This window comes from Pipra filicauda, unplaced genomic scaffold (genome assembly GCF_003945595.2).
Source record: "Pipra filicauda isolate LSUMZ 115617 unplaced genomic scaffold, ASM394559v2 scaffold58_size5111680_pilon, whole genome shotgun sequence".
In the NCBI taxonomy this organism is placed as follows: Eukaryota; Metazoa; Chordata; class Aves; order Passeriformes; family Pipridae; genus Pipra; species Pipra filicauda.
This window is the reverse complement of record NW_024104742.1, coordinates 619,134-631,609: the sequence shown is the minus strand read 5'-3', so window position 1 is coordinate 631,609 and position 12,476 is coordinate 619,134. Positions and strand designations below refer to the sequence as shown.

Sequence of the window (12,476 nt, the reverse complement as noted above, 5' to 3'; positions counted from 1 at the left end):
AGCTCAGGGCTTGTCAGCTGCATTCATGCTCTTCCAGATGCCCCTGCTGCTGAAAGGCAGAAGGGAAGAGGGTCTTTATTTCAAATACTTGACTTACTAATTTGTAACTCAGTCAGCTCAGCTGTTGCCATGTAAGTTACTCGTATGTTCTGCAGCCTACCTGCTCATTAGCTACAGCTTGTACATCTGACTTGGAAATGTGATTTTAAAAATGTAGACAGTCCCTTAATATTTTTCATAGGAGTGCAATGTTATTTGTCAGTTATCAGGTGTTTTAGTCTTTAAAAACCTTATCATTGGTACAAGATGGCAAGATCTGCTTCCTGTGGTTCTTGGGTTAAAGTTGATGACAGTTTTCAGGGTTTGTGGCATGTCATTTTAACTTGGGGTACCTGTACATCTCGAATTTTGAAGTTCAAATGGGAGTTTCCCATTGAATTAACTTTAAAGCTTAGAGAGTAGTAATTTTTTTTCCTGAATTTTCGTTGGGTATCTGGCAAGATCAATAGTGTTTTCTGAACGTACTGGTAGGTGATGTGCAAGCACGTATATAGTCAAAGAATGCACCTTAGTAAACACATTTGTGTACAATAGTAAAATGTTTTACCTTTATATCATTGTTCACAAAGGTGTGGAAAATTGTACAAGCTTACAGCTGTATTAATGCAACTTTTGTGGCTGTAAGGTAACATAAATCCTGATGTAGGTGTCTGTAGATGTTCATATTTGTGGAAGCTCAGGATCTGAATTTGTCTCCTCATGTCGTATTGCACTTTGATTGCAATTAACATCACATCTCCATAAATAAAACATTAGGTGTGGAGGGTACCCGTGAAAGTGATAATGCACAGGAGTGCAGCAGGGTAAGTTAGATTAGGTAGCTAAAACGGGTGTTTTCCTCAAGCCCAATGGCTTGTCAGAATGTATTACTACCCTACCAGTTCAGGCAAGAAAAAGATTAAAGGTATTAAAAGTTACCCTAGTTCTGGCATATTCTGGTTCCACAAATTTGTGAAGCTTGATAAAATGCTTCAGGTGACTGAAATTTCATTATTGTTTTCCTTATTTGTGCCACTTAGACCTAGGTTTTCAGTATCTATCCTTGTAATTATTACAGCCAACTGGGCTTGCTCTTTTCTTTTGCAATTAAAACAAACCTGAAGTTATTCTCAGCCTTTCAGGTTTGAATATGGAAAAATCCTAAAGTAGCATCCAGAGACTTCCATCAGAATTGTGTAGCACTTTGTGCAGCAAAACTTTGAGACAATCTAGAGATACTGGTTGTTCTATATTGTCTATTTATACTTGGCTGACCAAAAATAGCTAGGAAAAAGGTTGTTCATGCCTGGCTAGAAAATATCCACACCCGGTTACAGTGGATAGTAGCAATTTCTTTGAGACATTATTTGAGAAACACAGGACTTACTCATTTTCACCTTGTACTGTTTTCAAGTAATAGTCAAATCCTCCAAACATGTCTGGTAACCACAATGTTTGCCTTGAACAGGAGTTCCTTGCAGGTCTTCTGAGCTGACAAAGTCAGGCTTTATAAAAACTGCTAAAATTAGCCAGCCCTTCCCTGCTGAGATCATAATATTGGAATAGACTCTCATAAATGGTGTGGTTTTTAAATTCAGTATAGATCTAATAGAGCACACTTTGTTAAGATAATTGGATGTGGTGCTTTCAGAAACTGCACCTTTATTTGCTCGTTGAGTTTTCTTTACATTTCCATCCCTGGACAAGCCATAGGGTGGGAAAACATACGATGGAGAATGCAAGAGGCTTTAAAGAGTTCTCCTGCCCTGGGTTTGTGCTCTGTTATAAGGAACTAGCACTAGTAAATATTTGCCAGAGACTTACACAGTGTGCGTGGTACTTCACCAGCTGTGGTTCAGTTGAGTATTTTTAATAACTACTTTTTATTTTAAATAAATGTATTTTTTCACAGAATTTCTGGGAATAGTAGCCCATAGATTCATATTTGAGTTTTTTTCTGAAATGTGAGGGGACTGTGGCAAGTAGCAGATTCTCTCAGTTTTGAAACACACAGTCTGTAGATCTGCTACCAAATCTTTCCAGTTTTGTTCATAGGAACCAGTCACCTTTCTCAGCAACGTGCCAAGGGCAAAGTCAGCATCTAGAAATCAGTGTTAGTAGAATTTGCCAGTTCTAGTGGTTGAGACATCTCCACAAAGTGAAGGCACCTTGCAGCTGCCTCCATTAGGCTTTAAATTTCTGTCGCCTTTAAACAGGAGCTCACACTCCTGCTCAAAAGTAATCTTAAGTTTTGAGTATTTTCCTCAGATGAGATGTGTGGTGGTGTTAAAATAAACTTTCCCATTTAAATTGTAATGTTTCTGTATCACAAATGACTGGAATTGATAATTCTAATGCAAAGACAGCCTTTTTTAAGAATCCCAACCTTACATTAAAACACTGAGTTTAAACTTAAACCACTACCTAAGCACTTTTTCCTCTAAGTTCCATTCCTTTATGTGAAATCATTTTTAGATACTAGTTAGCAGATTAGTGCTGATGGGGTTTTTCGTTGCTTTTTTAGATACAGAAGTCAAACTTACAAATTAATGTTTTAGACTTCACAGGAGCTCTGTGATCATTCTACAAGAAGTAGACTTGGTGCATGTGACTTGGTGCTTAATGGGACTCTGCATTTGCCTTTTAACAGTGTACTGTTAAAGTACTTTTAACAGTCTATTGAAATAAATATAATTTTTTTTATGGCAGCTTTGGACTTCTAACAACTCATGCCTTCCTTTACAGGGCACAAAACTATGGATAATAATGGAGTACTTGGGTGGAGGGTCAGCTCTGGATCTTGTGAGTATATGATTATGCATTATAAGTACCAGTGAACTTTATTTCATTCTGCTCTTATAGCACTTTATAAAAATCAAGTACTTGGAGGCAGCTGCTATTATATCACTGCTACACTGTAATGCTCCAGAAGTAGTTCTGTTACGTTGAATTCATGTTAATTTTTTAATTTTACTCCTTGTCTCTAAGCTTTAGGAAGAACCTATTTGTTCTCAGTCAAATGTAAGGCAATGTTTTTCTAGTATGAGAAGTACTCTTCTTGCTATATGTGGTGGGTTTGTGGCTTTGGGATCCTCTGTCCATCCCTTCTCACCTCCTCCCAGTAGAACTCATAACACTTAAGTGAAAACTGTTTTATTTAGGTTTGGGTCTCAGGAATGAATACAGCTTGTGTCCATGGATACAGTTCATTTTAACTGGTTAAAAGGTGTTGGGTTTTCCATTTTCAGGTATTTTTGGTTAAGCATGAAAGTGCCTTTTACTTCAGATAGTGTGGCATTCATGGAGGGTGTAGCTTGGAGAGTGCACAAGCACAGTCCACTGTGTGTGGCTGTGGTTTCCCCTTAGTTTCAGTACAGCTCTGCCTCAGCTTTAACGCTGCAGACCCACCCTTTCCTGTAAGATAATATAGCTCAGTCTTTCTTTGTGTGATTCTGAAGGGAAAATATCATGTCTTCACTATTACAGGACAGTGATAATTATGTATTTACTAATAGGGGTCCTCTCTGTGAGAGTTTTGAAGTATGTGCGCTTGACTTCACAAATCTATTTAAACTTCCTTATGGAATTACATCAACTCAACTACAGGAATGCAAAAGCACAGTAATTATGTGTAGCATGTGGTAGTTTGTAGCTCTGGAACCTGGTCTTTTTGAGAAGGGGGCTGTGAGATACTCTTAACACTTCTGAGTGATTGATAATTTTCTGTGGAGTGTCAGAAAGAGTGGAATAGCTTTTACTAGTGACAATTTAAATCACTGAACCTTTAGAAGAATAAAATTTGTTTTGCCTCACTTTGCCTTACCATAATTTCATTGCTGTGTTGTTGGTATTTTTTATTAGCAGAACCACCCACCTTAATTGCTTCTGTTTTACTCACATAGCTTTCTAATGTGCAAAGTTTACACTTACTCAGTACTCGGAGCTTTATAGTAGCATGTTATGTTCCTCATGCAAAAGCAAGCATGGAATCAAAAATGCTGGAACAAGTAAAAACTGCATCATTAAATTTAAAACTCACAGTCAATAATAGATTAATCTGTTTTGAAATAGGCCAGGTTACTTACTTTACTTAATCTAAATTGCAAAATTCAGATTGGTGTGTTCGTTGTCTGTAGGGAAATATAACTGTGGAAATTCAGTTCTTGCTTTTCATGTGCTTTGCATTCTGAGGGGAGCACAGACAGTGTATGTTAGAGGAGAAAAAGCATTTTCAATGTATTACCTGTCAACAGGCTATTTTGACGATGATCATTTGAGTGATCATTCCATTCTACTAGAGTGTTGACATAAGTAATTGCATATTTCATGAATTCTGTTAGTTCTCTATTTTTAAAAAAATCTATCAAGATTTAATTTAACCAATAACAAGGCAAAAATTAGATAAAAGACTAAAATTATTTTAATGTGTCTTTTCTCTAAAGCTGCGTGCTGGCCCTTTTGATGAGTTCCAGATTGCTACCATGCTAAAGGAGATCTTGAAAGGTCTCGACTACCTACACTCAGAGAAGAAAATTCACAGGGATATAAAAGGTGTGTAATACTTCAAATGTTACTTTTTTAAAGGCTTTAAAAACTGTAAGAGCAGTATTCTAATTTAGATATTATGTTATTTCTCCTTGGCAGCTGCCAATGTCCTGTTATCAGAACAAGGTGATGTTAAGCTTGCTGATTTTGGAGTTGCTGGGCAGCTGACAGACACACAAATTAAGAGGAACACCTTTGTTGGAACCCCATTTTGGATGGCCCCTGAAGTTATTCAGCAGTCAGCATATGATTCAAAAGTAAGTATGAGAGTGGAACACCTTTTCTTTGTATCCGATGATCCAACAGCATCTACTTTGATTTTTTTGCTTTTAGCTCTATCAGTGTGGAGAAAAAAAATAGATTTCAAATTACAGGGTTTCAAATACTAAAGTTAATAGTAGGATTAAATTGTTTTTATACTGTAATTACATGTCATTGTCCTCCCCTGCAGGACATATGCAAAGTCACCAAGTAAACTGACGCTGTCATGTCTCTTTCAGAGCAACTCCCACTATGCTTTCAGTGTTGAGGGGTGGTTGGTTTGGTTTCAATTCAATGTTTCTCATTTAATTCAAACAGTAATAAAGTACTCACAGAGTAGAATACCACCAAAACTTGGTAGTTTATTTAAAGCCAGGATGGTGGCTAAAATTTTACTCTCTTCTCAGATTTTTATACACAGCTCCGGATATAATTTCTTTAATGGTATTTCTGAGGATCTGTATAGTGTGGAAAATTTTAGCACAGGTCACTGATGTGAGAAAGGTAAAAAGTTACCTGGTAGCTGCGGTACCATTATGTCACCTTGTGCATTTCTTTGTCATGGGAACTGTTGATGGATGACTAATTGCAAAGGAGAGTTTCCCCATGTGAACTAGCAGTAGAAAAGCAGAGCTACTCTTATGTGTTTCTGAGGATTGAGGACTGATGCCAGAAATGACAATAGGGAGGGGACAGTCCCCTCTTCTCCTGTGTGTAAACCCACAAGATGACCTAGAGTGCATGGTTAGGGAAATGGCAGCATGTTTTAGTGCTGGCATTGGACTTGCCATTCTGTAAATACAACTTTAAATAGGAGCAAGAAATCTAATAATCCTGGGATGTGCAAAGTAACATTGTCATGCTGGTTTTTTTCTCAAACAGTAAACATAAAACTGTACTTGTGATGTGCACATAAAGAAAAGACTATCTGAGGTGTCCTGAAAATATTCACACTCCAGGAGACTTTCCCAGGATCATTCAGACTCGAAGGAATTTGTGTACTTGCCACAAGGGTTCTTGCTGATAAGAAAGTTGTAGTTCTCCTGTTACGGGTTTCAGTGGTGCCAACTGTATTGTGCTCCCTAGGGCGTTTTGGAAAAGCACTCTACCCTGCTGTAAAAGTGTGTGTTTGGCCAGTCAAAATTGGAATAATTCCTCTTCTGCTTGCCCTGTGCATAGATCAGCTTTACCACCCCTTTATTTATATTTTCCCAGCAACCTAATCTTTTGCCTTCTGTATCTCTTCAGTATGTTGCAAGAGCAGTGTCCTCCCCCTTTTCTTGCCATGCCAAAAGTCTGGTGAGAAAGCACAGAGGATACAAGCCTTTGCTAGCACAGATGAAGGGTTTGGACAGGATACACTTCAATTTCTAGACTAGTACCGATGAGTGTTTTGGTATCTGGACTGAATTTTAACCTTTCTTCTCTCCCTGCTCCAAAATGGTGGAAAACAAAACAGAAATTAATACAATTTTTGTAGTGCCAGAGAGTTACAAACCCCATCTCTTGTAAAAACATTTTGCTCCAATCACAGTTGTTGGTTATGGTTATGTTATTTCAGTACTAAACTATGAGCTAGTTTAATTATTTGATAAGAAATACAGCTATTTGATACAAATACAGAATTTGTTTATAATGCTTACTTTTAGCTAAAATAAATAGTACTTCATTATTCTTCAGAAATTTACACTGTGAACTTGGTGTTTCAAGTCTAACTAGTCAATAATTCTCCAGCTAAATTCATCAAGCAGTCTGTTAGGGAAGAAGTTAAGTGATCGCCTGCTGGAGTTGATTCAGGTTTCTGCCTTGTTCCCTGACAGCGAGCTGTCAAACAAGGTTGGGTACCTCAGTGCATCTTCAGTTTAAAAAGTGACATCACCACGCAGTTTTGCTACCTAAACAAACTCTGAATTAGACACTGGAAATTCATTTCAGTTTGTAGTTAACATATAGAAAAAAGTCAAAGGAAGATCAGTGTTTCTGAAGCTTTTTCCAAATGCATGTGAATTTAGGTGCCCATTTAACTTGCAGACAGTTTCAGAACAATGACTGCAACAAGACAACAAGAGTGATGATGTAGTTGTTTATCATTAAAGACTGATTAAGTCAACCAGGTCTTTGGGAATCAAGTATTCCCAAAGTATTATAAAGGAATATTTGCACTATCTACTTAGAGCAAAATAAGTTTTATTATATAAATGCATTATATGTGAAGATTTCAGTTATTAAATACTTAGTCATATTAGCCCTTAATTTTGTACTAAGTGTCGTTTTCCCTTTTTTCAGGCTGACATCTGGTCATTGGGAATCACAGCAATTGAACTGGCCAAGGGGGAGCCTCCCAACTCTGATATGCATCCAATGAGAGTTCTGTTTCTCATTCCGAAAAACAATCCTCCGACTTTATTAGGGGAATTCAGCAAACCTTTTAAAGAATTCATTGATGCATGTCTGAATAAGGACCCAACATTTGTGAGTAGACCTACGTATGTGTGTATACAGCTGTTTCGGGTTTGTTTTCTACTCTCTCGTGCTTGCAAAGTATTTTGATGGTGTTGGGCATCGCTGTTGATTGAAATAATTTTAGAGACAGTACTTGTAAATGCTGGTGGTGCTTTTTAATAGCTCTGTCTCCATCCTAGTCTCTTTTGTTTAAAATACTCAAAGGAGGAGGGAGAATGCTGAAAGAAATTACAGTGGCAGAGACAGATTCCTCAAATGCACTGAAACCTAGGATAATGTCAGAAGAGAAGCTTTAACAGAGGAGAGAATCATCTTAGATCCTTTTCTCCAGCACAACTTTTGCTGTCTGAATTCAGCTTACAAGGAAATGTTGCATTGGAGAATTTGGATTAGTCATTTTCCTGGGTGTGACCTTTTAACGTAGAAGGATAAGCTGTGTAGTCTGTGGGTGACTTGATCGTATTTTTAGAGTGCTCGTAAATGTGGATTACTGGCTTTTCTTGACTTCCTGTTTCACTAATTTCCTGATACTATAAAAGTTAGCTCTAGAAGTCTGTTGTCTTATTAAATCTCCCCTATTAACATTTAAAATCATGAAATGTTAGCATAACATTAAATATTTAAAGTGTTTCTTACAGCGCCCCACTGCAAAAGAACTTCTGAAGCACAAGTTCATTATGAAAAATGCCAAGAAGACTTCCTATCTGACAGAACTGATTGATAGGTTTAAGAGGTGGAAAGCAGAGGGACATAGTAGTGATGAAAGTGATTCCGATGGTTCAGATTCGTAAGTTTATTTTCAGTTTAGTCTCTTTCATTATTTTTTTTTAATTTATTTAGATAATGTTACTAAAGTAAGTTTGCTGCAGCTTCTCTGTGTAACTAACTCCATTTCTGTACACTTGTCTTTGTTCCATTTGTTTTCCCTTGGCTTCTTTCAAGAAACCCCCTGTATGAGCCTAAAGACTAATGCATAAGTCAAGCTGCGTGCTCATTGTCTCTTTAAACTTTCTCTCTCTGAACTCACAGTTCTGTTTAAGTGCTATGTATTTCCTAGTCTGAGGCTAGTGGTTGTACCAAAACCAGTGAATCACAATTAGGGATATTACAGAGCAAGGTTGAGGTGCATGAAGAAGTTTGCACAATGCCAGTGGAACAACATGCTCTCTGTAAGTCTCTTGCTTTTCTGGATATCAGATAACTGTTTTAAATGGGATGCCATGGGGGAAGGTAAGCTTTGTGGGTAGATAACATCTTCTCCTTGCTTTGATCACATTTCAATTTATACAACCTCTTTTAAAGTTCAATTAATGTTTAAATCCATGTTTTGCTTCTTATTTTAAGGAACATGGAGCTAATCTGTAGAGATTTGTTATGTATTTGGGTTACCTGTGTTTGCTTGGTGTTATGTTGTGACTAGTGTTATGTACATCGTGTCTTTTTTCTTCAGGGAGTCCAGTAACAAAGAAAATAACTCTCACCCTGAGTGGAGCTTTACTACAGTTCGGAAGAAGCCAGATGCAAAGAAGCTGCAGAATGGGACGGTATGTACAGTCTGAAGGGTTCTTCTTTCTAACTGCTGCTTCTGAAGCCAGTTTAAGGAAGATGGTGATAAAATTTAGTATATTCACTTTTCATAGGAACTGACTATTTTTTTGTAGTTCAAGAGATGATGCTTGTTGGCAATATTTCCTATGCCTATGTCAGGCCCAAATGCAGAGCATAATGCAGATTTACTTGTTTGGTATCTGTTCATAGAGATGGGAATTTTAAAGACTTAAAATATTAGGGAGGGAAAACTGAACTGTTTTCCTGACCCTATATGACATTGTTTGAGATGTGTCATCAGGCATCTATTTCAACATCCCATATGGTTTGTTGATGTACTGTGCCTTTGTTGTTTTTGTAACATATTTTAAGCACTTTTTAAAATTTAACTGAACTTCCAAAATCGCACATGCTGTGTCAAAGGCAGTGTGTATGTTGTATGGGAATATGCTAATGTAATCCTTATTTGTTAACTTCTAGGATCAGGATCTTGTTAAAACCCTGAGTTGTTTAACTATGATAATCACCCCTGTGTTTGCTGAGGTAAGTTTTGGCTTAAAAAACTTCTTTGAAAGCATTAACCACATGTCTAATAACTTTAATAAGTTTTATCCGTTTTGTTTTGCTCTTCAGCTCAAGCAGCAGGACACAAATAATGCTAACAGAAAGAAAGCAATTGAGGAACTTGAGAAAAGCATCAATATGGCAGAAGCAACATGTCCAGGGATCACAGATAAGATGGTGAAGAAGCTTATGGAGAAATTTCAGAAGTAAGTATTTTAGTGATAAGGGAAAAAACTGCCATGTCCAGTGCTTTTATCTTTGGTAGTTATAGCTAACACTTCCTTTTGAGGCTAAAACTAATAGTAACAATTACTATGTCTGGTCTTCTAGTGATGGAACTTTACTCTACTTTTTGTGTCTTACTTCCTTTAATTTAGGCTGTGGTTTTGTTGTAAGCATATTTACAGCCAGTAAGGGAGACAGAGAATCTTCGTCTTACCTTTTTTAGGAATATTTTCTTGAGAATGTCACTTCTGGTGTTTTTTTTCCTCTGAACTGGTTAGATGAAGACATGTACTAGTTTAATGATGCAAAAATAATTATGTGCTGTTTGCCTAGCTGAAACAATACAATTAAAAAAATTTTACTTGCATTTTTTATCTGTAGATTTTCTGTTAATGACTCATCCTAAGAAACTTCACACAATTGACTGCTGTTTCATATGGACCCAGTGAAACCCACCAAAACTACTTCAAGCTTGGCAGTGCTTAGCTCATGAGCTCCTTGTGCCTTTTGGATCTTTGCAACATATTGATGGTGATTGAGGATTTGAAAGAACCTACTCAACTATTTTGTGGCAGTGCACATGGTTTTATATTTTCAGGAAATTATTTTGTAAAGAACAACTTTTAATATTGTAGTTTCACCTGTTTAATCTGATAAATGTTGAGGTGCAGTTTTGCTTTTAGAAATAACCATTACTTTAGTTAATAGAATGTGCAAGTACAGTATGTTTTGATGCTGTTTTGTTCCTGTACATGGGGTTGTACAGGTCTTTTATATTCATGAGTTAAACTTTTGTAAATCACTAACAAGCTTCAGAGAAAATAGCTTTTTCACAAGCGTATTCAAAACATGTAATGTAGTGGCAAGGGTATTGCTGTAGCACCTGCTTCAACCAGCATATAGTTATCGTGCCCTGAGAAACAAACCTGCAACAGTATCTATTTTAATTCTGAATTGGTACAGTATTTTAGGCAGCTCTATGATTAAATATATTTGAGAGCAATATGTCAATAGTTTGCAGGTGATATGTAGCAACAGGTCTATCCTGATGTACAGTATGTGTATTACCTTTTAGAACAGGTTTTGAAGTAGTAATTCAGTCTTATATCATCATGGTAGGAAAATTTAGAGCAATACAGTTGAGGGGGTGGGGCTTTTGGCAATAATGGACAAAACCTGAAGTCCAGTTTAACTTAATTTAATTTTTTTCCTCTGAGTACACATGCCTGGGTGGAAGGGAGCCAGAGAAGCCGAGCGTCGCATGTTACATACCTCACACGCAGGTATCGGTGTAACACCAGCGTTCTGTGTGGTGGTGTTGTTTCTCCTGTAAGATATTTATACACATTTTTTTTGTTCTTAAATACATTAAATACAGTACATCAACATAATTTGTTTATAATTTTCTGAAAGTGTATTTTAAATATGTATTTACCAGTTAATATGCAAATAACTGAGTTATAGATATTCTTTCACAAAAAGGTAGTACTGTGCAGTACGGAGTGATTTTTTTTTCATAAAAAGTAGGTAAGACTATAAAGTTGCTTTCAGTTATATATTTATGGTACTGCTAGATGGGTAATCTCTTCTGTTATTTTTTTTTTATTTTTTTTTTTTTTCCCTTTTTCAACCCAGTATGTATATTATGCTGAAGTTTTGAACTGGGATTGTTTTTCAGTACTTAGCTGTGGAACTGTTGGTGTAAATTTATTTTTGATAAAGGCTGGGTGTGTTTATTTTATGGTTCAGACCTGCACATTTTGTTTTTGCACAAAAGTAATTTTAAAGAATCTGAAATATATCTGCCAAATATTGAAAAAGTAATGGTGTGCAAGTAAATACTGCATTTTCAGTCAAATGTTGCCATTACATCATTTTTATATAAAGGACACTCGTGAGAGATGGTGGTTAGATATGCCAAGGACAATTATTTTCAATGGTGCCTACACTGTAAAAAAATTACTTTTAACTCCTTGTTTTAATTTTAAAAGAAATGTTTCTGTTTAAAACTTTCATCTGCTATATAACTGAAATTCAATTAGAATTTATATCTGAGAAAAAAGTCTGGAAATAGTTTTTGAAAACAATAATGTTATGGATTAAATAAATATTTTTATAAATGTAAAAGCAGCAAAAGTTGTAAATACAGTTGATCTGAAGCTTTACAAAATAACTGCATCACAGAAACAAATTGTAGTGCTTCTCTAGCTTCTGTAGTTGTTAGTCTTGTAAATCTGTTTATAGATGAAGCTTATTTCAATGTTTTGGGGGGTTTTAAATGGTTTAAAAATAAATATTTAAGTTCTGTAAACTTTGATGAGCTCGTTGTGTTGTGCGTTTTATTCTGGATTTGAGCAGCTGTGCAGAGGTGTGGACGTGGCTCTCACAGACCTGTGTTCTAGCTCAGGAAAGGTGATCCTTGCGTGGTGTTATGGGGGTGCTCTGTGTGGCTTCCCCCCACGCTGTTCTTGTCCAGAGGATACCTGCCAGCTGCTGCACCACAGGAATGAACCCAGGGGTCAGTGGGATTCCATTCCTAGGGAGGAGACTCCAGGATCTGTGGTGTCAGAACGCTGTGACTGCGTTTGACCTCGGCGCTGGGCAGTGAAGGGACACAAAGGCCTGTGCCACAGATCCCTCGGCTTTCACTTCGGCAGCCTCAACCCAAATCCCATTTTAAGGAGCTCCATACAAATTTTTCACAATTAAAAACATTTTTACTTCCGTGTCACTTCCCTTAAGGTGTTTTTTTTATGTGGGAGTCCGAGGGGAGAGGTGATGGGAATTCTTGCTGAATTTTTTAACTGGTAGCTTGACCCTGTTGACACAGG

At 36.8% G+C, this 12,476-nt stretch overlaps 1 protein-coding gene across 1 annotated transcript in view; it reads left to right on the top strand.

Annotated features, from left to right (window-relative positions):
• STK26 (serine/threonine kinase 26) overlaps nucleotides 1–11,965 on the top strand; it is a 28,924-nt gene extending 16,959 nt beyond the window's left edge. Inside the window, exons 4-12 of the mRNA XM_027746535.2 lie at nucleotides 2,785–2,841; nucleotides 4,482–4,590; nucleotides 4,684–4,841; nucleotides 7,132–7,317; nucleotides 7,947–8,095; nucleotides 8,759–8,852; nucleotides 9,337–9,399; nucleotides 9,490–9,626; nucleotides 10,027–11,965. Coding sequence (XP_027602336.1) covers nucleotides 2,785–2,841; nucleotides 4,482–4,590; nucleotides 4,684–4,841; nucleotides 7,132–7,317; nucleotides 7,947–8,095; nucleotides 8,759–8,852; nucleotides 9,337–9,399; nucleotides 9,490–9,626; nucleotides 10,027–10,051 — 978 coding nt within the window. The 3' untranslated portion in view covers nucleotides 10,052–11,965. The remainder of the gene's footprint in view (nucleotides 1–2,784; nucleotides 2,842–4,481; nucleotides 4,591–4,683; nucleotides 4,842–7,131; nucleotides 7,318–7,946; nucleotides 8,096–8,758; nucleotides 8,853–9,336; nucleotides 9,400–9,489; nucleotides 9,627–10,026) is intronic.
• Nucleotides 11,966–12,476: the final 511 nt, after the last annotated feature.